Source organism: Desmodus rotundus, chromosome 12 (genome assembly GCF_022682495.2).
Source record: "Desmodus rotundus isolate HL8 chromosome 12, HLdesRot8A.1, whole genome shotgun sequence".
Classification (NCBI taxonomy): Eukaryota; Metazoa; Chordata; class Mammalia; order Chiroptera; family Phyllostomidae; genus Desmodus; species Desmodus rotundus.
Window position 1 is genome coordinate 92,756,222 of NC_071398.1, and position 25,305 is coordinate 92,781,526.

General features: G+C 49.8%; 1 protein-coding gene across 4 annotated transcripts in view; it reads right to left on the bottom strand.

Moving 5' to 3' along the window:
- The window catches only part of FAM20B (FAM20B glycosaminoglycan xylosylkinase), a 32,067-nt gene extending 15,894 nt beyond the window's left edge, over nucleotides 1-16,173 (bottom strand). Inside the window, exons 1-2 of one of the 4 annotated variants that reach the window (XM_045189185.2) lie at nucleotides 16,151-16,173; nucleotides 2,150-2,660 (exon numbers count right to left, since the gene is read on the bottom strand). In XM_045189185.2, coding sequence (XP_045045120.1) covers nucleotides 2,150-2,526 — 377 coding nt within the window. In that variant the 5' untranslated portion in view covers nucleotides 2,527-2,660; nucleotides 16,151-16,173. Of the gene's footprint in view, nucleotides 1-2,149; nucleotides 2,661-2,747; nucleotides 2,919-14,206; nucleotides 14,304-14,914; nucleotides 15,117-16,150 lie in introns of those variants that run through there. The other 3 variants (XM_053916062.2, XM_045189180.3, XM_071219784.1) reach the window with 3 other exon arrangements.
- Nucleotides 16,174-25,305: the final 9,132 nt, after the last annotated feature.

Below are 25,305 nucleotides of genomic sequence, written 5' to 3' on the forward strand. Positions count from 1 at the left end.
ACCATCAGAACTCTGAACACTGTGCAAAGCTCCTGGACCGACGCGAATACTATACACCATCAGAACTCTCTGTACACCGTGCAAAGCTCCTGGACCGACCTGAATACTATACACCATCAGAACTCTCTGTACACCGTGCAAAGCTCCTGGACCGAGGTGAATACTGTACACCATCAGAACTCTGAACACTGTGCAAAGCTCCTGGACCGACGCGAATACTGTACACCATCAGAACTCTCTGTACACCGTGCAAAGCTCCTGGACCGACCTGAATACTGTACACCATCAGAACTCTCTGAACACCATGCAAACCTCCTGGACCAAGGTGAATACTGTACACCATCAGAACTCTGAACACTGTGCAAACCTCCTGGATTGACCTGAATACTATACACCATCAGAACTCTGAACACTGTGCAAACCTCCTGGACCGAGGCGAATACTATGCACCATCAGAACTCTGAACACTGTGCAAACCTCCTGGATTGACCTGAATACTATACACCATCAGAACTCTGAACACTGTGCAAACCTCCTGGACCGAGGTGAATACTATGCACCATCAGAACTCTGAACACTGTGCAAACCTCCTGGATTGACCTGAATACTATACACCATCAGAACTCTGAACACTGTGCAAACCTCCTGGACCGAGGCGAATACTATGCACCATCAGAACTCTGAACACTGTGCAAACCTCCTGGATTGACCTGAATACTATACACCATCAGAACTCTCTGAACACTGTGCAAACCTCCTGGATTGACCTGAATACTATACACCATCAGAACTCTCTGAACACTGTGCAAACCTCCTGGACCGAGGCGAATACTATACACCATCAGAACTCTCCGGCTTCTAACCCTTCCTGCTGTCCCATCTCACCCTCAACTCTCCTGTGTACAAATGGTGGGTATGGAGAGGCTGTCCTCTTATTTAAACACAAAATGCCCGCAACTCATCTCTTAGCTGATCTCTCAGGCTACAAAACCACGAGGCCAAGGACCACATTTCAGAGCTAAACTCGCCATTTCTGACGGTGCGAGCACCAGGCCATGACACTAACAGGAAGGCAAACACACTGACGAGGTCACGCGTGTGCGGCGCAACAGCGCTGTTCACGCCCAGCGGATGCAAAGGCCAGCCCCACTCATTACTGTGGGGTGACCCTGCCAAGTCAGCTCCTCGCTCTGAGCCTCAGTTTCTCACTCTGGCAAGAGGCACTGCCCACATTGTAATGTGGGTTAAAGGCATTAACAGATACCAAGGTAATCTTAATGTAGTTAATAAAATAATGTTGGCTTATCATTTATAACAAATGTACAACACAATGGAAGATGTTCATAATAGGAGAAAGTGGGGAGGGGAGGAGGGAATACATAGGAGCTCTCTGTACTTCCTCCTTGATTTTTCTGTAAACCTAAAAGTGCTTTTTAAAAAAAATCTATTACACCTGGCTGGTGTAGCTCAGTGGATTGAGTGCAGGTCTTCAAGCCAAAGGGTCGCTGGTTCAATTCCCAGTCAGAGCACCTGCCTGGGTTACAGGCCAGGTCCCCAGTAGGGGGCGCATGAGAGGCAACCACACATTGATGTTTCCCTTTCTCCTTCCCTCCCCCTCTCTCTAAAAATAAATAAAATATTTAAAATAAATCTATTAATTAAAATAAAAACAAAAACAATACCCATATTGCGGGGGGAGGAACCCTGGGGGAAAGCATTACAGGTTCTGCGATAAAAAGGACTTCAGTCTCCAATCCTAAACCCATGCCAACTCTAGGCAACTCCTTCTCTAAAGCATGTAGTGATCTAGTCTTTCACTGCACACTTTTGGTGACAGTTGCTTATTTCCTAACCAACTCATTTTGTATCTCTAACATCTGGCACATAGTAGGTATTTGGTAAAGTTAGAAGGGCAGTTCTAACTGTAAAAAGCTCAGTCTTACGTGAAACCGAATCACGTTCCTATAAATCTCCCCTACTCAAAGGCTCACGGAACATTACGAGCTAGGAGAGACTTTGGAGACCTCCCGGTCTACCCTCTTGGTGCACTGAGGAGAAAACCCAGAGAAGGAAACGAACCCCCTTCTATAAATCCCAAGTTACCCACACCCACCCACCAGCACACACAGCTTCCAAGACGGAGACTTACCGCTTAGGTTTGAAGACGACTTTCTGTCCTCCTTCCAGTATCAGTAAGGCTTTCAGTTGTGTCCCTTTATAACCCACATCAGCTTTTATGACTTTCTTGGTGGCCATGGCATGCATGATCGCCCCCAGCTCTGGTGTCTCTTCAGGGTACACTTCCCGGGGAACCACCCACTGGGCTGCAATCTCCCAGGGAGACTGCAAGGTGTGGTCCAGCTTGGGTGCCAGCTCCACCCGCAAGCCAGCCATCATTCGGTGAAAAGCCCTCTGGTCCTCCCGGTTGGCAGCCGATGAATCTAAGTTGTCAATCAGGAAAACTTTGGTGAAGATAAAGATGACAAGAAGAATTGCTAACAGCACGACCCGCTGCTTCAGCTTCATGTTGGCCTTTTTTCCTTCGCCCCGACCCACTCTCTCTCGTGTGTCGGGAGAGCAGGTGGTGATGGTGGTCAGCAAGGAGATCCCATGACTAGACACACTGGTGCATTTCTTCACTTGCGCGCCTCCCACAATTCCTGCAAGCCCAAGTGTAAAGCAAAATTCAATCAGAGATTCTGGCCTTCCCTGCTGAAGCTTTTGCAATCCTCAAATGCATTACTTACCCTTTTAGCCTTCCTAGTTCTATGCTGGAGAACACCTAATAATTTAAAATGAACTAGTCCAGGGAGGGACTTCATGGGTAGGAACCAGGTACAATTAAAATGTAAAAGCAAGTGCTCCTGTTTTAATAGGATGCAGAGTCACCCAGGAGCCACCTGGACAGCTACAAATTCCTAAAAACCAAAACAAGGAGGCAAAAGCACAACGGAAGTAAAACATTCAGATATGCACAACTTCTTAACTTTCCTTTTTACCTTTCAAAATCCATAGAGGACTTCTGAACATCCAAAGCCACCAATATTTGGTAACGTTCCAGTTCTTATCTTCTCCAAAGATAAGTTTTATGACACACTGTAAACAGAAACCCCTAAAACGGCCAAGGGGAGACTGGTAACTCCTCCTCTGAATCCAAGTTCCCGGCAATCCTATCTGTCACGTGAGACGTGTCATATCTGATCATGTATTTGCATACAACACCCAGACATGTGTCTCTACTTAGTCAGCCTTCCACTGACTCAATTTTAAAATTAAAATCCCCATAAAATATGATAATCAAATCTGGGTAAATTAAGTAAAGGAAAAACACATCCCCGTATGATCTGGCTGTTGGTAGAACAAGACTGGAAAGCTGGGGAGACCTGGCACTACAGCAACAAGACTAAGTCTGGACCGGTCGGGCACGTAACAGATACGGATGCCGCAGACAGGAAGAAGTGCTGCTTGGAGCATGGGCCAACCCCACTCCATCAACTCTCAAGCTAAAACAGTCCAAATGCAAGGTTCGTGTATGGGTGTCCAGACATACAATTCAGTGTCACCTGCATGCTGACAGGGCCGTGTAAAACCACGCACGAGCCTGCCCTGCCACGGGCCCGCACAGCACTGTGCTGAGACAATGAAGACAAGATGGTAACAGGGTGCTGCCTCACTTTGCAATTCATTTAACATCTCACGCCATAAGTAGAAGAAATAAAAGCAATTCAGAAGAGAGGGCAAATGAGTCCGCCTGAAACCTCCCACCCAGGCTGGAGACCGCCCCCCCAATAAGAGCCGAGCCACAGCAGAAACAGTGTGCCAGAGCCAGCGGTGTGTTCGGAGGGCCGCCGCGAGGTGAGCCTGCTGCCACGCAGTGTGCTCTCGGTGCTTCCCCTGCCACGCTTTTCACTTTAGCTTTCAAGGAGCGGAAAGTCAGAGTCAAATGCAAGTTCTAATTACCTCCAGCCACCTGTTCTGTTTCAGCATCATCATTTCCCAGGGAGTACATAACACTACTAGCTGAAACAAAGGCAATTCAAGTGCATCCAAAATGTAATTGTGATGGTATCGAGATTGGTGTGAACGGCAGTAACACGGTTCCCTGTGATTACTGGTAACAGCAGTGCTGGGAAAGCAGATTGCAGAGACGCGTGCTAGTTCCGACACGCCCTAAACCACATACACGCACATCTCAGGCTGCAGCGGTAAGACGGGACACGGGCAGCTCGTGGTGCCGGCAATCGCTGCCTCGGCACCTCCAGCTGCAACGACCGATGGCCCTGGTAGAGTTCTGGCCTGAAGGGGTCAGCCCGACAGCCTTGCACCTCCTCTGACACTCTCTTCAGAACTAGAGTCTGTTAACCCATAAGCTGCTAGGGATGCTGCTCGTCTGATGTAGAATAAGAGAGATTCCCTCCTGCTGGATAAACCTAGCATAGGTAAACACGTAGAATACAGGTTAGGAATATAGAGGCTTTTTAAAAATCACCAATATAGGGAGTTCTAGCAGCTCCAAAATTCGGACAAAACAAACTCTCCAACTATGCAATCTGAGTGTGCGCTTTGAGGTTTTGAAATCTCATTAACCTTTGGAACAGGCTTCAGAACACATTCATCACTTTAGGGCTACAAACAGTTCATCCACTCAGCTGAGATGGAAATTTTTATCAAGTGAACTGTGAGGACTTCAACTCTTAGATTACTCCCCTGTTTACCTCTGCAGATTAGCAGTCAGGGCAGCTTTGAAGCAGAGGCTAAACGAGTTTTCATGCTGTGATTAGTCACCACATCCAGGGAGAACAAAGTCACAATTTGGCACTGTTCTCTCCAACTGCCCTTCACCACCACCGCCGCCAACTCAACTCAGCACCTATCCCCTTCTGCTGGGCCACCAGGTTCTCCCATCCGGGCTGACAATGCAGCAAAGGCAGCTTCCTAATCAATCACACACCACATCTGACTGCTATGCATTCCTCAGCAAGGCATCGAAGCCCCACTGTCTTCTCAGCTTCGACCTAAATGGACCACGAACATGCTCTGGTCCCCAGTTCCCCACATGGTTGACCTCTGCCTTCGTCATTCCTCACACTGGAACTCCCTCAATATTCCTCTTGCTCTTTGCCCTTTCTTCCCACCTACTCCTGTTTAAAAGCCTGACCTGTCTTTCAAGGGCCATCTCCAAAGCCGTTTTTGGTTCCCCCTCACACTCTGACCTCTCCCTCCTTTAGACCGCTACTTAACTACATTTCGCCTCGTCCAGCATCTTCTTGAACGTACCTCCGAATTCCCCTCTCAGAACCACGGCTCCTCAGCAATCCTGACCATCTTGGCAATCCCTCCAGTACCCAGCACAGTAGGGACAGGTGCCTTATGCACCAAAACCAAACAAACTGCTGCAATGAGGCTTTGCAAATACCTTAAGACTTAAGCTAATCTCCCTCAGTATTTCGTATCAATGAGTGTTGGCTCTCCTTAATCAGCTACCCTCCCTTCTCCGGCAACCTGCTGCTCCACCTCCACTACTGACATTGACAGTTCGGAAAACACAAAGGCATTTAAGAAATCGACAACATGGAGATTGCAGCGGAATTCCTACAAGAGTGTATGAGTTCGCAAGACTCCTCCTCCCCCAGAAAGTGTACGAGGTGGATTCGTTCTACCCCCTAATGACGGCACACCGCACTTCTGCATCCTTGAGAGGGGAGGGCGCCCAGGACAGGATCTCCACGGGGTATTATCTTCCTTTCCTGTTTGAGACAGCAGCATGCCACACACTCTGCAAACAGGGCTTCTAACATCCCACGTTGGACACTGAAGAAATTAAAGCAGTATCACTGGGCGTATTCCAAATTATTCACGCAAACTTCACCTGCATTCCCAGCAGCCTCCGCCTGCCCTCGCCCCCTCTTGGTAATGCCTCCAACGGTGCAGCACAGTCCAGCTGAATTATGGCCATGCATTTTCATGTTTGTTATGTGGAACAGAGCCGACCTCAAAGTACAGACAGACTCAAGGTAATCACGTAACTCAGAAATGCTGAGTGTCAAAGAGGCAGTGTGCCCACGCCTGCGTGGCTCAGCTGGTCCCGTGCACCGGGAGGCTGGGGGTTCCGCTCCCTGTTAGGACACATGCCTGGGTGGTGGGTTCAATCCCCAGTCAGGGCGGGGAGGGGAGGCAGTCAGTCGATATTTCCCTCTCACATCGAGGGATGTTTCTCTCTCTCAAATCAATAAATACATTAAAAAATTGAAACATTAAATTTTTAAAAAGAGGCAGTGCAAATGGTAGTCTTCACACTAAAAGTTGGCATAGACTCCCGGACCTGATTACTGGAAGGCAGACCTTTACAAGGAATTTTCCGACTGACCCTGGTTCCACTCCCAGCTCCCCCGGCTGAACGAGGCTTGCTGTGGAGGCTGTTTACCTTCGTCCCACATGCACACACACCATCCTACACACAACCGCCTTGGGGCTATCAAGGTGTCTGGGAGAAGCGTGATAGAGAACACAGAAAACAGTGAGGTTCCAGCATAAAGCCCTCTGTTCGAGAATCTGGCTGATGTCTGGAGAAACGTGCAGAAAAACACATCCGTGCAGAGGTAAGTCATCGCGTGATAAAATCCAACGTGTGTGGCTGATGAGGAGCCCTGAGAACGATGGGCCAGCGCTCACCACCCTACCTAGAGGTCCCACAAGCCACCAGCGAGGTCCATAGCAGTGCCGCCTGAGCCTCCCTCTGCTCAAATGACAGCCTCACACAGCTTCCCTAAGGTCAGAGAAGAAATCCCAACCTCTGCTCAGAGCAACTATAAGTGAAAGCTTCAGGAAGAAACCTTTTTGTTTCCACTTCAACGGCCCAATCAGGGCCCACCACGCACATGGAGCATCACACGCCCACGAGTGTCGAGTACCACAAGGAAAACGTTCAGTATAAACATTTCACCAAGAGGGAGACTAACAAAAGCAATCTGTGGCAAAGGGGGTGGAATTTATTATAAAACTGGTATACGATCGTATTTACTCACACAAGCTCTTTACCCTGGATGCTGAGCAGGAATTACCAGGACCCTGGTAATTCTTCAGTAATTATTGGCTTCGGCAAACCTCTGAAGGCTTGGTGAGCATAAGAGGTAAGACCTGAATTTAATTAAAAGGTTTTGAGTGTCTACTAGACAGACACCAACAACTCCTCCCATCAAATGGGGGAATCTCTCTTCCCTCCCTCTGAATCTGAGCTGGCTTTGTAACTTGCTTTGACCAATGGAAGCAACCGGTTCAGTTCTGGGCTTAGGCCTTAAGGGACCTGGCAGCTCCACTTGGGACCTTAGTGCTAGGTAGAGCAGCTTGGGCTAGACCATGGAAGGATGAGGGACCTCTCTGGACAAAGATGCCTGGCCAGCCCCCAGCCCTTCTGGCCACCCCAGCTGAGATGCCAGACATGGACGTGAAGCCATCAAGGGCATTACAGTTCCGATTAGGGTGCCGAGTGAACACAGCCGCACACGTGACCCCAGCCCATACCATGTGGGCAGAAAAACCAAGCAGCTGAGCCCAGCTGACCTACATAAATTATAGGAAATAACAAATCATTGCCTTAAGACACTAAATTTTAGGGTAGTTTGTAAATGCCAACATTCCCACATCTATTCTGTCCATATCGACTGTTTTGGGGGCCTTAAAAATATTGGGAGAGAAGACATAGAGAAATAGATTATGTGACGAAAAACAATTCTCTCACAGAGAGGGGAAACATTAAATTCACTGTTAAATATAAATAAAGATTGAATTAATACAGTGTTAGTTCCTATTTGCACATTATTATTAATGACTTATAGAATAATAAACTCATTATGAAAGCTCTGTGCCATTTCTATTTCTTTTGTCTTCACTGAAGATGTTTAAGAAAATACATAATTAAGGGCTTCTACAGGTAGCAAGAAAAAAACAGAATCTCTACTGGATCCCTAAGTCCATTTGCACACTTCAGAGCAATTAAGGCGAGCCCCCCACACGGACTCACACCACGACACACGCCCCGCTTGTGCAGCCTAACCTTTACACTCCGACCAGGGCATAAGTAAAAGCAAAAAGCACAACCCTTTAGTAACAAAAACATTAGAGACACACACACTTGCACCCCGGGCTAACAGGTCCGCTACTCTGACCTTCTGTTTTTTAACTGGTGGTGACAGCAGAGCATTGGGCCGTTACATGACTAGCAGCCCCTAGAAGTAGAGCAGCCTCTCCTGATTGTTAGTAGCAACTGTAAGTAAAGTCACAAGCCTTCAGAAGCCTGTCCTTAGCACTGGGTGCTTCCATCCACGAAGTCCAAGTCTCCTATACCCAATGGCACCGAGCGTTTATCCCCCGCGCTCCCCCAGGACACCAGCCCGCCCTGCACTGCCACCAGCTGCCCGCCACGGCGGCAAACCACACACCTCCTCTTCATCTTCAACAGAAACAACTTAAACCAAATAATAACATTAATCAGTATCTGCAGAGAGGTCTCCTGTCCCTGCTAATTTTCCACTTAAGAAATGGCTTCTTAATTCACCTTCTTACTCTGAACATAAGCTGGCCTGTGCAGAGGGTGAGGGCGTGTGCTTGGGCTCTGGGGGCCTGCTGCACCGCCTACGAGGGGACTTATGAACGTGATTTCACAGCTAACCATGCTGCCCCCCGTTTCCTCGTACAAAAAATAAAGTGAGAACGCTATTAGCTAACTCACAGAGTTGTTCGAAATGAACGGCATTACCACACATACCGTGCTAAAATTGGTGGTGCCTGGACACCCATGGTGAATACCTGCTAGTCATTACCACCACATCAAAAGCCCAAAGATGACTTCCTGAGCGGAAAAGCACGACAAAGAAAATAACCCTCACTGGTTCTGTGGTCGTCTGGGTTACAGAGTCAGGCGCTAGGAACCAAATCCTTTCCCACATTGGAGCCGCAGCTAAGCCTGTAAGCAAGGAGGCCTCTCAGAGCGGGCACCACGTGAAGCACAGGCTGGGAGGCGTGTCACTCCTCTGACTGACCAGATTCTACCACATTCGATCCACGTGAGACAGATGGAGAGCAGGAACTTACTCTATTTCACAAAAAATGTTGCAAGAATGCCTTCCACAACATTTTCCAGTTTGGAAACTCAGCTGTGTGTTTTAAAGATGAGAGCTTGATATGTCCTTAAGCTCTTAAGCCTTAACACAGGGGTGTCAAACTCATTTTCACCAGGGGCCACCTCAGCCTTGCAGTTGCCTTCAAAGGGCCAAATGTAATTTTAGGACTGTATAAATGTAACTACTTCTTAACTAGGGACAAGGAGCTTGGGCCAGTGGGTAGAAACAAGGTGCCGGGCCGGATAAAATGAGGTGGAGGGCCGGATTCGGCCCGCAGCCTTGTTTGCCACCTGTGCCTGAGTGGTAACTTCAAGTTACAGGTGTAGAACATCTAATTCTCGCATCGTCCAAACTGGTCTTAGTGTTAGATTTTCCTCCCTGTTTCCACTTCCACGGAAACATTGACTCGTATCTGTAAAATCAGAATCCCTCTGGTGAAATCCCCCAACAGTCCCCCGTGAGGGAAACCAACCTACAAAAGTCACCAGGCACTGATGAGGCGTGAAGAGAGCCTTTCTTCCCAGGCTCTGTGAGGGTTAAAATGAAATAGGCAATAGTGTTTGTTCTCTCTTTGAAAAACTTCATTTCCTGCAACCCGTCCCATCTAAACCTTGATTTAGGACAGACACCCTCTACCCCTCTTGCTTGAAAAGTGAAAATTAAATGAAAGTCTTCAGCTCATACGGTTAGTGAGCTGTGTTCTCAAAACCCAACACAGGCAATGCTCCCCGATCCGGAAACTCTGGAAGTGCCTGGGCACGAGCCTCCTGTTCCGGACGGGCCAGGAACGATGGCCCGTCCTCGGTTCCAAGCGTCTCATGGCTCTGCTGCCTGTGTATAGCCTTCTAAGGCCATGCTGAACCATGCTCTCCCTACAGAGTGCGAAATATCGAATTCCCAGTAATACAACATCTTCCCTCAGATTTCCACATTTTCCATCTTTACTGTTCGGTTCACTGCAGTTCTTGCAAAGGTATGTACCCTTCATGCGACAATCACACTTCACGTTGTTTAACCTTATGTTCTGGGGGGTTAAGCTGACAGACCCCAAGTCAGATGAGAAAGAACCTCCAGCAGGCCGTGCTGCTCCAGCCACGATCCCTTGACTATACACACACTCACACAAACACGCATACTCACACACACCCTTTTTGGGTGTGCCAGTCTCCTCTACTATTGTGAGTTCCTTCAGGACAGGGGATATGTTTGATCTCTTTGTACTTCCAGGTAAGCTAGCACAGTGCAGAGGGGCATGCGAGGTCCCCGAAACATGCTTGCTGAATAACAGGAGTGAAGAGCAAGGAAGAGAGAGCTTGCAAGAATTTCTTCAGCTCTTTGGTGCATACGTGGCCACTTTTTGCCGACTAGGGAAACTAAGCCCTGAAATGAATCCAGACAGACCGTATAGTAAAAAAAATGCAGAAATAGCAATTATGTATACCAATTTTACACACTCAACTTTCAATTGCACCCTTCCGTATACCCTGCTTCCAGCTCTCAAGGCTGGCGGGTATCAGTCTCAAGGCTGGGACTGGCTGGGACTGGCAGTCAGGATGACCCGGAAGCACTCACAGGAGACTGGGGATGGCCCAAGACACTGCCCAGGAGCGACACAGATGGGGCTGGACCCAGAGTTTCAAGTAGTACTGGCAATGCTTTCTGAAGCGAGAACCAACACTCGTTCTTCACATCATTTTCTTTTTTTCTACAGAGAGGAGTACGGGAACATAAATGCACCTACACAGAGAGCAAGTTCACTATCTAAGCCACAGATAAGGAACAAGAAACAAGCAAAAGGTCTTTGGGCAGCCAAAATAGTGGTTACGAAGTTCACCCACTACCAGAGAAGAGGCTGCAGACCTCACTAAGCCTGCTTAGCTGTTTTGCGTTCAATTTCAGGAAGCAGGGCTCTCTGCCTTGCCACATGGCAGAGGGTCAGAAGCTGCAAATTAGAAAGAGGGCAGCAGGGACGCCAACAACAGCAAAAGCACAGCTGTCCCACCTCAGAAAGAAGAGACAGATTGACTATTAAGAGCAGACTCAAGAACTCAATAAGCAGATGGGACAAACAACCTACATATTTCGGTTGCCTCAAAGCCCCACTCCATTACTGTTGGTAACGGATGCTAGTAATGACCTTGAGTCAATTGAACAAAGGTTAAGCCACACTGTTTACAAAGCAACCAAAGCATATAATACACTAAAATTCTTTCCACAAAAAAGTATAGTTAAAATGAGAATTTCTGCATGTAATACCTTATTCCCTAACAATTGTAGACAAAACGAAACACCGCTCTCTACATGCATGAAGCAGAAAGCCAGCATTTGAGAGCGTGGAATGATAGACTTCACCGCCTCACCCGTACTTACTTCTGTTACATTCATCACTTCACGGTCCTTGACCTCCTTTTATATAACACACCCAAAGTAACAGGTTGTCTGCCTTACCAGAAAGGACAGACCCCAAACACACACAACAGCTTAGTATCTCCTTTCGGCATCAGCCACCACTTCTCATACTGGGATGACAGATGCCCCCCCGCCGAGGCTCACCATGCCCAGAGCCAGGCCCTTCCTCTTTTGCTTTCGGGTAAGAAAGGTGAAATCATGTGAGATCTTTGCACTACAGTCTCTCCTAGATGGCCCCGGCAGTCACGTTGACATTGTGTTGCTCAGAGGCTAGTTTCAAGACCTTGCAAAGTAAGGTCTTCCGTTCTGTACACCAGGGCTGTGCTAATGAATTGCTTAGTACTTGGGGGTTACTGGAGGCAGTACAAGGAAGGAAAAGAGAGAGAAGTGTGGAATGAGGAGCCACTGGAAAAGCACTTCAGGGAGGGACAACTCTCCTCTCCCACCCCCAATATAAGGGACGAGAAGATGGACAGTCAGGGTCAGTGTTACTGGTGTGGCCGTTACCAAGAGCTCCGATTCTTCTATTAATGGAAAAATACTGACTACCCACCCAACTGCTGAGCTGGCACAGGCAGAGAAGGCTGCAGTCAGTCGGCGAAGCCGCACCTGACCAGAGCGCCCCAGGCCGCTCCCTGGCTGCAGGTGGCTAGAACATCATGCACCCCCATAATCTAGCTCAAGGCAGCTCCAGCAAGTAACACATTTAATCCGAAGCACATTTTCTTGGCATCTTTTCTTACCCAAAAAGAGGAATAAAGCAATTCAGTATATGCATTAGAACATTTCCCCTTCCTTCATACTGTGTTCCATTCATCCCTTCAGCTGTCAAATACCGCCTGCACATCTACTTCGGGCTACGTGCGCTGTCAGGTACAGAGAGAAGAGCACCTCCATCATCATCCCTAGTACAACACACCGTAGTGGCTCACTGCGACTGTGCTTCCTACCCCCTGGACAAACCCACAGGGCACTTAGTCCCAGAGTGACTGCCACCAGCTGCACAAGACTGTCTCCTTTGTACTGTTTGCCACTACGGCCACAGAAAACAAAGTGGCCTCCCGATTCTCTACGTGATTGCAGCAATGACCAAGAGACAACCGCTGTGGTCGCTACTTTAAAGAGTTACCAATTCAAGGCCCTGGCCAGGCGGCTCAGTTGGTTAAAGTGTGGTCCCCACGGTCAAGGTTGTGGGTTTGCTCCCCCATCAGGACACATGTAAGGATCAACCAATGGATGCATAAATAAGTGGAACAACAAATCAACATTCCTCTCTCACATTCTCTCTAAAAGGTTTATCTGTTCAAGAGCTGCAGCATCTGGCTCAGGGTTTACCACTGAAATGAGGTCACACAAAGTGTGGGAAGCTGAAGGCTGCCCTGCAAGTAAAACAAAGAAAATTTAATTTAGAAATTCAAAAATCAGAAAAGATAAAAAGCAGAACCTTTAAGGCTGTGTGGAAGAGCTGGAGTCTACAAATGGAAATCAGGAGAACAGACTAAAAGTCAAGGAGTTATCGATTCAGCATAAAACAATTCTATGACATAAAGGATTAGACAATAGAAACAGTAAAGAGAGATTTCCTTGTTTGTTCCCTGACTCAAAGTACCCACAAAGAAAAGCAGGACACGTGTTTTCAAGTTTCGTTCTTCAACCAAAACACAGCTATTTTCCTCCTGGTTCCAGGGCAACAAACAGATCGATCAAACGTCACATTTCCCCCAGCCGCACTGGAGGGAGGCTGCGAGCTCCAAGATCTCTCCCTCATCTCTCACCTCCACCCATTTCTGTCACTGCACTGTTACTGCCAGGCTGAGAGTCTGAATTACTTCTTGGGCGTTCTGATTCTCTGATAAGCAGTTTCGAATGTGGAACGGCCGCCTGTGGACTGAGTCCACTGTATGGCTCTAGGGGCCAAAGACCAACACCTTCACAACCTTTAGAAAACTTATTAATTTAAAACAAAACATTAGTTTAACTTTAAATCTACCTTAGACTGGCTTGAGTCTAGGCAAGCAACTTGGCATCTTTACACCTGTACCTCAGTTTCTGAAAGACTCATTTTGAAGGTATTGACAATATACAGGGAGGGGCGAAAGTAGGTCTACAGTTGTGAGTACATAAAACACAGTCTATTCTCATCTTAATTATTAATTATTGTAAACGCTGCATGTGAAGTGCTCCGAGGCGTAGCTCAAAGGACCTGCGATAAACGGGACTGTTTGTGCTACACAAGCACACTGAGGTCTTAAGCCCAGTTGAAATGTATGAACTCCAATGAAATGCATGAATTTACAACACAAGAAGGGGAGGAATAATTAGTAAACAGATCTTAACGACTACATTACATATTTATAAAGTCCTACAAGGTAAAAGATAAAAGATCCCACAATTCCTACTTTCTTTTCAAGGTGAGAAATCAAACCGCCAGAGAAGCTGGCTGGGTGGAGATGATACTGACACCCGGCCCTACACTCCAGTCGGAGTATCAAGCATCTCTCATTTCCCCAAATTATAAACTCAGCAACCCCAATGACAACGTGGTCAATCAAAGGACTCAATTCCGCAACGACCAATCGTGCCTTGTCCCCTCCGCTTTCCCTCCAACTTCCTTCTACCCTTCTCTTCCTCCCAAGAGACTTCTGGTACCAGAAGCCTGATTAGAATGAAACTCTCACCAGCTCCCACAGTCAAGGACACAGCTGGACAACTGCTTGCACTCATCATTAATGGCAACATTTAGGTTCTTTCTTAATCGCTGGGCCATCATACCCGGAAATGAACTCTCAAGCGCAACCCACTTTGGACTACAGTATCATTTCCTCAAGTCGCGCCCCGATGGCGAGCGCGGGGTGCAGACCCCGAGGAGACCACCCACCCCTGCACACAGGGGTCACGGTTACCCTGCCCCTTGCTAGGGGCCTGCAGGTCATTCGTGCTTTCCCGGCCGCGAGATGGGCCCGCGGGGCGCGCGATCCTATCCGGCCGCCGCAACCGGCACCGGCAAGACACTAAGACGGCAGCAGTGCCAGCTGCCTCATGGGACCGCTTCCAGGCGCGAGATGTGGTCACTAAGGCGACCCCGAGCGGCCCGAGGCGTCCCCAGGTAAGGCCCGTGCCTCAGGGGAGCCGAGGACGCGCCACATCCCTTCAGCCGCGACCACCCGCCTCCGAGCCGCTGGGGCGCGCGGCCCGAGCAGCTCTCTCTCTGGGACCTGCCCGCGGACAGCTCAGGGCACCAGTGCCCGGCCCCTCGGGGAGGCATCTCGTCCCCAGGCGGCCCCCCAACCCTCCGCACACACTGAGCGCCGCCCGCACTTTCCCGCCCGCTGCGCTGGGGGCGGGGGTCGCGCAACCTCCGCCGCCCCCAAGCCGCTCACGCTCACCTGCCGGGCCCTAGGCTCGCTCCATAGCCGCCCGGCCGTGCGGTGCGGCCCGGCCACCCCCACCGCCTCCGGGGAGGGGCCGCCCCACGCCGCGCTCAACGCCCCCAACCGTCGCAGCCACCGCCACTGCGGCTCCCGCCTACCCCCGGGCCGGCCATTCCCTGGCCACCTCTCCCGGCGCCTGAGCCGGCTGGCCCACACCCACCCCGCCTCCGCGGCTCCCGACTGTTGGTACGGTCCCAGCGTAACGCCTGCCCCGCGGCCAATCCGAGGGCTCACTCTCCAAGGCCACACCCCAGCCCTCCAGTGGGCGGGCCTATCGGCTGCACTGCGGACCGCCCCCAATAACCCTTTCAGTCCCGGGCCGGCCCGCTTAACTCCCTCCGCACCAGCTCTAGTCTCTCCTCCTTCTCCCTGCTGCCTGCACTGCCCATAGAAACTGATTTCTCCCTTCTCTGCCTTTCTCTTTCCTGGTTTCCCTTAGCAGGCAGTGGTACTGGAAAGTTGGGGGCCCTCTGGTCAAGTTCTATCTGTGAAAAGCAATTCCCTCCTCCTCTTTTTGCCCTTTTTATTTGACTCGACTTCTGCTTCTGCCTATCTCAATGTATCCCCTTGCTCAAAAGGGGATGACCTTCCCCCAGCGAGCCCCAATCGCTGTTTCCTCCAACCAGAGCACAGCTCTCTGCTACATTTAGTTGCATGTAACGAAACTGTGATTAGTTCACTGTAATATTAGTTGTTTAACTAATATTACAAGCCACTCCGGCGTCTCTTGCAATAGACAGTAAGCCCCACGAGGGCAAGGCTATCCTAGGTCTCCAATGCCAGACACGCGGAGCAGACTCACTGTGAATGGTCTGAAGGATTGATTGCCCTTAAGTTGTTTCTTTTCCAACGACTCCATACAGGGCATCCACTGTACAATGCATCCACACATTTACTCACTCCATGCGAAGCTTGGACTTCACGTCCCTGCCCCTGAAATGTTATAATGCGCGTTGCTCCCTGGGATCAGATGAGTGAAGGGAAAGACCAGGCTGACGCTGCGTTCAGCCCACGCATTTCATTTAGGCAGCAGAGTGTCAAGGAAAGTACTCTTCCTTACAGGCTGTGTGATTTTGGGGGTGCCACTTACCAGCTCAGAGGATCAGTTCCTCGTCTGGAAAATGGGAGGTAGTCATGGAACCTCCTCCACAGGGTTGGTGGAAGGATAGATTAGGAAATGTGAGCGCTTACTCTCAGGAGATCCTACAGAAGTAACTAGGCTTGACGGCAGTCCCAGAAAGTCCGGTAGGCAGGCAGGCAGCCCCTCTGCAGAAAACAACTACCGTGAGAAGAGTACGCAGCCAAAGGCAGGAGAAGTTGTATGAGCCTTGTCCTGAAAGGAAGGGCGGAACAGGTCTGGGAGGCATTTTCTGACCACGGAATACGTAATTCTCGGGACGATGAGTTCGATGGTGACGAGAGTCTTCCTTCCTTCTATACACAGAACATCCGGCTGCCTGCAAGTCAGCTGATGTTCCTGAACCTTGTTCACTTGACGTTCAGATCATAAAGCAAAAGGGCCAAGCAACAGTTCCTCCAAGATGCTTTACCCCAAAGACCTCCCCTTGCTCTCCTGTCACTCGAACAAAGACAGAGAGGCTGGGGAGAAGCTTGCTAGTGATCTCCCTTAAGGACATTCAGAGAGGAGGGTCCACGGCTCCTCTAGGCAGTCCCCTCCAAAATTTCACATCCATCAAATCCTCCCAGCCACCCCTCATGCTGCAGACAGACGCACTTCCCCCTCTTCTGTCCTCAGGGAAGCAGAGCCATGAGTTTAGGGCCTGTTCTGCACCCCCAGTTTTCCCCTCACTAGGCCACAGTATCAGGCTCTTTGTGAATGTGAGCACAGCACCAGCACAACGCCTGACACTCCAGGATGTCAGCTTCTGCCCTCTCCTCCTGCGATGGGCCTTATTTCCCAGCCAATCAGCAGTCTCTGTAGTCTAGAGGATGCAATCATTTAAGAAGGGGGCTCTGCCTTCAAAGAGTTTACACGATCACACGCAGGAAGCAGCTGTGAGAAATACAGGGGCTTAAATTGTGCAGCACAGACTCTGTGATCACTGAAAGAATCGGGTCCAGGAAGATGGTGTGGGCTGGTACCACCAGGGAGGGAGGACTGAGGTGAGCAAAACAGGGGTGAGAGGAGAAAGCAACGGTATGACCAAAGGTAGGCCATACTAGGTGGACTTAAAGACAGACACCCGCAGCAGACGATGCATGACAGGAGAGGAGTTGTCTTTCCCTTTCTGCCATCCTTCCTTCAGTGACTGTCTACCAAGTGCCAGACACTGAGCTAGTCCCAGGCCATTCAAGACAAGCAAGGCCTGGCCCTCATCCTGGGAAGCTTATAGCCTCATACTGACAGGGAGAATGGAAGGTCAGGGGGAGCCCCCTTTAGGAAGGCCTGAGCACTTTGCCAAGACTCCCATGATGCTTCTTTCACAACTCATGTGATGTCTTGTGGTTCCAGGTATCCTTGCCTAACCTCCCCCCCTTTGCTTCTCTTTCCTTGTCCCCAAGGCTCTTAAAGATGCAGTCTGACTTTGTTGTTACTTCCACCGCGAGTGCCTCACGCAGGGTACCTTTTCTGCAGCTGATGTGTTGAGTGCATCGAGGTGGGATCCGAGCAGGAATTTGGCTGCCCCCTCCAGCCAAGGGCGGTGCACCCACACGTGCTCAGCAGGGGATCCAGTGCAGACCCCTCCAGTGGCTTTTCCACAGCCCACCGAATTCAATGGCACCTCCTCTGCTTGGCATTGCCGGTGCCTGTCCACCCTTTCAGGCCCACTTTCTGCTAATTCCTTACCCTCCCTGCCCTAAAGGGCTTGCTCACTCTCGGAAGCCAACGCCTTCCCCTGCATTCATGGTTGTGATAGGGTCTTTCTCTGGAAATCCCACCTTACCCCAGGCCTAGCTCCACCTGGGAAAAACTTTACCCATCTCTCAGAAGCCATTTGCTCACGAAGCCTTTCCTGACCTTTGTAACTGTGGGTATTTTCCCGGGCTTCTCAGTCCTTGGTTTGTATTGACATCTTTGCCAAACCTGATGCCTTCCCCTGGGCTGTAAGCACTTGAAGCTGAGGCCAGTGTTTTACTCCTTTCTGTATCTCTGAAGCACTAACACTGTACATGACCCGTGGGAGACACTCAACACTTGAAAGAGAAGGTTTAGGAAAACGGGTTCCGCAGACACAGGAAATCAGGAGCACTGGAGGTTTCCTCCATCGGCAAGGTCTGTGGGGAATATTGCCTCAAGCTGCCTGCGTACACACACACACACACGCACACCCTCCTTTTAAGGAAATGTATTCACAGTGGAGGAGCACCCCTGTCCCTCACCTGCTGCGAGCGCTGAGTAAGGATGCCTGGGTGGTAAAACTAACATCACAGCCTCATCTATTGTGATGCCTGTTATGTAGTGAAGTCAGTTAGTGAGAGGTCAGTTATTCACAGACAGTTCATGTCTTGACAAGTTTGAGGAAAGCATTGGTTATATAAAATCATTTGATTCTTGTGGCCCTTCCTAGCACCTACTTGGTACTCGTGTGGCGTGTTGGAGGGGGGGAGGTTATTTTCAGGGAATGGAGAGTTGCTAGGAGAATTTTGCTTTTAAAAAATATTTACAGAAGGAAACAAACCGACCTCAAAAACACCACCAAGAGCAGCTCAAGGCCCTCCTATCAAGGACCTCGAAGTAACGAAGTCTCATGCAAGGATGTGCTGACCTTGGATTTGGTCCAGTCTCCACCTGTTGCTGATGGAAAAACAGGTCCAGAGTTGAAGTGACCTGCCCGGAGAAACACAACTGGTTAGAGCAGAACCAGAGCTAGAGATGGGCAGCAGCTTCACAGACACGAGGGTGGGAGCCTAAAAACAAGGCCCACCCCCTGACGAAGGGAGAAAGGAAAAACAGACGGTACCAGACACTTTTCCTTTATTTTTAAACTTGTGGAGTCTCAGGTATGTCGAAAATGACGAGCACACAGCTCCAAGAAGTTGCACAAACTGAACACACCTGTGCGACTGGCAGCTTCCAGTCACTACCTGCTCCCACGTGTAGACGTTATCCCGGCATCTAACACAGATGTTGTCTGCTTTTGTGCCTCACCTAGGTGGAGCCTGAGCGGACCCTGCCTGGTGAGTCGTTTTCCGAACGTGCAGTGCTCTTCCGTGCCTGGCGTCTTTCGTTCGACATTATGTTTCTGAGATTCACCCGTGGCGTGTGTGGTTATAGGTCCTCCATTCTCACTGCCGGATAGCATTCCATTGGGAGACGACGTCACCATTTATCGCTCTTCCTTCTTGATGGACAGGCATGGGGGTAGTTTCCAGGTTTGGGCTGTTACAGATAGTCCTGCCACGAGCATTTTTGTGCCATGGAGAATGGTGAAGACCGTCTGGGCTTAGCTCGGAGTGGAGCTGCTGGGTCACTTGGTACGCCTGCGTTCAGTTTGCGTAGGTAATGTCAATCACCCAGTTGTCCATAGGGGTGGGATCCACCCACACTCACAGCAGCAGCATATGAATTGCAGGAGCCCCATGTTCTTGCCACCTGGGTCCTTTCTGAGTCATTGAATTAACTAACCCTGGAACTGTCCACTTTCAATGTGTGAGAGTGTTCGAGCAACAGCTGGTCAGAGTCCCTGTCTCACAGGGCCCAGAGCTTCCCAAGTAAGGCGCTCTACAAGGACAGGTCAGGGCGCTTTGCTCTGAAACTCGTCTTTCCTTTAAAGGCTGGCCACTTTCTAGCCAGTGGGTCACCCACTGCCGTGGCTGAGGCCAGCGGGAGCAGAGTGTCTCCTTAGGGAGTGGCACGTAGGTTCCCTCCTTGTCCTCGCCACTGCCACTGCTCACCTGGGCCTTCATCGCTTATTTCCTGTGCTGCCCCAACAATTCGCTGCTGGGTGTTCTCCTCTGAGTCCCCCCCCCCCTTCGGTGTATCCTTCTGACCACACACAGTATTAACTGCCGCACTTGAACTTCTGAGGTCATCTGAGTAATTTAAAAACCACTGGGAGTGTTTTCTTTGATAACCTGTTTAGCTTCCCAAGAATAGACGGAAAGGCTTCTTTGCTCACAGCCAATGAATCACCCAGCATAGCAATTGTCATTAACTTCTCAGAACTCACTTGGTATGCCAAGCCCTTTATCTCATTTTATTCTCACAATAATATTAAAAAGACTTTTGTGTCAATTACCAGCTTATGACCTCTCAGCGCCAATCCACCCTTGATCGCCTGCTCTCTGAAAATCCTATTGGACCTTTTCAGGTTTGTTTCCTTTGCTGGGTGGCACCACGCTGGTGGGCTTTGCCGGGAGGGGGCGCTGGAGAGGCACTGCGAGGCGGAGGGGGCTTTCTTCCTCGGTTCTCTGAGCCCCTCTCTGACCTCCAGGCGCCTGTAGTGCACAGCGGGCAGCTGCTTTCCCCATCGCCCCTCCTGGCGCCTCCAGCGGGAAACCTCTCCACGAGTGGCTTTCCCTAGCATCCTAGAGGGTGGGCTTTGAGCAAGTGTAGAGATTTCCAGCAAGTCCACCTAGTCGTGAAACTATGTCCCTGCTGCTCAGTGAGCTGGGACTGCACCCTCTCCAGGGGGCTGGAGACCCTCGCCTCTGGGAGAAGAGGGTCTTCCTTGGAGCTATGTCTCAGCCGGAGTGGGTGGTGGTAGCTGCTCTTCTTGTATTCCAGAAAGTTCTACTCATTTTTTACTAGCTACTCCCCCCAATCCACTCTTACAGCTAACAATTCTCCATTACTGAACTTCCTCTGTTCAGATATCGTCTTCTTGTTATTTCCTGATTAGACGCTGATGGATAGAGTCCTTTTCTGATGATTTGTTTTTTTAGTTTTGGATGTTGTAGGGTTGTTGTTTTTTTTGTCTGTTTTTGAGTTAATGCTTGGTTTCCTTTTTCATTTGTTTAGTTTTCTCTATTATTATTTCTGTACAGAAAATTCTTCCAGCTGACTCTCTCTCTCCTCTACAAATTGAAATGTATTATTTGTAACGGTTTCACCTTCTTTTAAGAAATCCTTCCTTGGAGCTTTTGGACTTGCTCCCACACGGATTTTTTTGCCCTTCATGCCTGCTCTGCCTCCACACCACGCTGGAAGTCTCCTCGGACTCGCCTGTGCGTATCACACTCACCCACATGCTTCTAAATTTTGCCTTTTTGTCTCCCTTCCTTCCTGTCTCTGCAGGTGTGTGCCTTTCAAAACTACCCTGCGAGACCCTGCGAGGCCCAGGATTATGTTTCTTTAGTCTTGCTTTAAAGCGACTTTTCATTAACTTGTTATTCTTTGTGGAGAATCTATATTTATTAACACCACTGCTAAGATTCTAATAAAGAAGTTATTTTATTTAGAAAAAAAATCCTTTTACTGTCATTTTAGTGGGGCTTGGCGAGGAGCCAAAAAAAGCACCCATGTTTACTCTGCCATCTTTACCCAGAACTCTCTGTATATGTCATTTTTAAATCTCATTTTTATTTTTAACTTGATAGTATATCACGAAGAACTTCCCACATTGTTACTTATTCTTTTACTACAACATTTCCCTAAACTACTACAACATTTCAAAAGGTCTTTGGTATTCCACGCTGAGGCCACACTGTAACTGATTTAGCAGTTTTCCATTTGTTGGACGTTTAGGCTGTTTGCATTCATTCGCCACTGAGAAATTTTTATAAGGGTCGTGGGGCAGACAGGCATGATGGGCAGCTTGTCACGTACACAGCACAGCAACACATTCAGGGGCTCTGGAGCACCCCGATCCACTCACTGGGTTTGTTTCCTTTGATGCCCCACCTGGCTGCCAAGGGCCAAGCAACCTGCCTACCTTCTGAGCTACGTGCTGAGCAGGTGCTAACCCAAGGAAGGCAAAGTTCACGATGTGCAACTTGCCTTCAGTTTTTCCCTTCTCTTCCTTCTCCTCTATTTTGCATTGAACTCCGAATTTTTGCCCTCAATATGCAAAATAAACCTATTTTTGGCTTCCCTGGCATGCAAGCAAATAGTGTGCCAAAAACTGCTTTTATGTCTGACACCTTGGCACGCAGCGTTTCTGTGCTCCCTCTCCCAGCTCACCCAGTGTGCCCGCCCAGTACCGTCTCCCTCGGCTCAGTGGGGCCCCCACTCCTGGCGGGTGCCCGGCTGCCATCTTGGCTCAACCGACTTCAGCACATGATGTGGGGGGAGAAACTTTCGGCATCTCCACGTACAGAATGCACCAAATAATAACACTACACAGAAATAAACATAGAATACTCCGTGGAAAGCTACGCACTGGAGAAACGTACAAGGGAAGGGAAAATAATTTTGACCCTTCACGTCTTTACCCGCCTCCCTACCCAAACACAGCCTGGCAGTTCACAAGTAAATGCAAGGTTCTCAACATCCGACAGTTTGCAGTAATGAAAAAAAAAGTCAGAAGTAAAGCCCTCTATACAGTGCCTTTCCTTGTCCTTTTTAAAACTCAAAAGAGGCTCAAGCAACAACCTTCTCCTTTTGAGCTGAAACCAACAGGGGCTGAGGCGGCCCCGGGACAGTGCTCCTTTCAGGAATGTGAGTGAAGACTGAGCTTATTCATGGCACTTGCTGGGCTGTTAGCCCACACCCTTCCTGGGCGGTGGCTTGACACCCCAGGCTGGAGGGGATCGCTGCCCTCTAGGGGGCAGCAGGGGGTCGCTTCTGAAGCGGCCTTCCTTAGAAGGAACACCGTGAGCTGAAAGCTTGTTAGGTCAGGTTTGATCTGTCACTCTTGATAGGCTTTCAAACCGCATTTCCTGAGGTGCTGCCACCGTGCCAGGCCTGGGAACGGGGCACCAGTCCCGTCAGGAGACAGACACGCACACCCAGAATCACAAGACGTTTCTTCATGCCGCTGGCTCGTGTGTGCCAGCTCAAACAGAAGGGGGGCTTAGGGGGGAGCCTGTTTGGTTTGAAGGGGGTAGCCAAGGAACTGGAACAGTTTTTTCTTAGACTGCCCCCTAATAAACAAAGCAAACGTTTCCAAAGATGCTCTTATTCATGTACATAAGATTGAGAAATATACTAGTTTTCCAGTATTACACATTTTACCACACTTAAAAATGTTTTTCTTATTTTATTATTATATGAGGACATGGGGGAGGTGCTGTGGAGGTTGCAGGAGGCAGCTAAAGCCCCCACCAAGCCACCCCCCCCCAGGGGGCTGCCTCTAGCCAGGCCCTGCATTAGGCACCAAGGGTGGCATCACCCCTGTCCCTGCCACAGGGGAGGTCACTGTGTCTGTCACAGGGAGTCACCACACAAATTTGAAGAGTGAAATACAGGGTATGAGTGATGCTGGGTCATTCTTTCATTGTTCACTGGGCGCCTGCTGTGAGCCCGCCTCATCCTGGGCCCTGAGCTCACAGGGCAGGGAGCCCCGCGGGCTACAGGCTGCCTGACCAAGCACAGGATGGCCAGTTAAACGGGAATTTCAGAAAAACAAGGCACAAGTTTTTCGTATAAATATGTTTTGTGCAATATTTTGGCGGGCAAAGTCCGGCAGCCCTACCTGGGGCAATGCAAAGCGCTGAGGAATGCAGGGGGCGGAGGACCTCCTTCAGGTCCCTGCTGAAGCGGCATCTCCTCGTCGCAGCCCCTGCGACCAGCCCTGCACCTGTCGCCCTGCACCTGGGCTACTCGGCAAGGCCAAAGTGCACCTACGTGTTCCTCATCAGTCTCACCTGGGAGGACGGAAGCTCCTCCCAGGCCCCCGCCTTTTCCATCCTCTTCTTAGTCCCAATTCCCTGCAAGTTGGGGTCAGGCACTGATGGTTGAGTCAGTGGATGCACCCAGGGAGATGGAAGGAGGGCACGGTGGCCAGGGGAGGTGTCACAGAGGAGAGATGGCATTGGAGCAGGGTCTTAAAGAAGCACACGCGCTGAGGAGTGGCCAGGACGTGACCTCGTGGGGAATGGTGGGTGCTCTGCATGACCAAGGCCAACTGACCATGAAGGCCCGGACCTTGCAATTCTCTGAATAACAGCTCACCAACTGGGAGGAGCCCTGGATTGAGGGACTGATAAGTTTTCCTCTGTGCCCCCCAGAAAGGACTCTGCATTGGCTGTGACCTCAGAATAAATTCCCCCTTAGGGAGTTGTGGGGGCAACTCCCTTAGCTGTTTCTGAGTGGGAATGTCTGAGGATTAGAGAGCAAACCCACAGGGATGAGTGTCCGCTGTGAGCCTGGCGCCATCTGGGTCCCTGCCGGCCTCTACCACCTGCCCTGCTCCTTGAGCTCCAGGGACTGAGGCCAGGGCCTGGGAAGGAGGGTGGAGCTTCCGTGTGGGGTCTTTTTTCTTTTAGTAAAACATTAAAAAATTTGCATAGGAAAAGCCACCTGTTTTGGGCTTGAGTCTATGCATTTTTATACATGTCTGGATTCTTGAACCACCGCCTCAGACCGAACACAGAATGATTCCTGTACCCCAAAGCTTCTCTCATGCTGCCCTCCTGTATTCAGCCCTCTGGCAGCTACTGATCTGTTGTCCCTTCCTGCGTTTTTGTCTTTCCTACAATGTCACATAAATGCAGCCGGGTGGGATGTGAACTTTGAGACTGGGCTTTCACTCAGCATGGTGCACTGAGTCCACCACTCGCCGTGTGTCTCAGTAGCCCAGTCCTTTCCATCGCTGAATGGTTTCCATCGAACAGACCTACCCGTCTGTCTGCCCACCATCGAGAGACATTTGGGTTGTTTCTGGTTTTGGTCCATTGTGAGTAATGTTGGTGTAAACACCTACGTACAGATTTCCGTGTAAAGTACGTTTTCATTTCTCCAGCTAAGTACCTGCAGGTGGATTGTTGGGTCACGTGGTAGGTGGAAGTTTGCCTTTTGTGGGATTGCCTGTTTTCCAGAATGGCTGTACCATTTTGCATTTGGGAGGGTAGGGTTTTGTTGATCTTCCTTTCATTTGTCCCTTCTCTCTTTTGTTTCTTCTTTTTTAATATTTTATTTATTTTTAGAGAGAGGGGAAAGGAAGGAGAAAGAGAGGGAGAGAAACATTAATGTGTGGTTGCCTCTCGCACGCTGCCCCTCTACCCCACCCCACTGGGGACGTGGCCTGCAACCCAGGCATGTGCCCTGACTGGGAATCAAACTGGCGACCCTTTGGTTTGCAGGCCAGCGCTCCATCCACTGAGCCGCACCAGCCAGGGCTGTTTCTTCTTTCTTATAAATGTTTACTGAAGTACCAGTTACATGTCACCTTCAGTGTAAAACTAGATAAACACACACGCACACAAACACACACCGTGTAACTACCTCCCAGCACCTCCTCCTTATAAGTACCTCACAAGCCCGCAACGAAGCTGCCACCCTG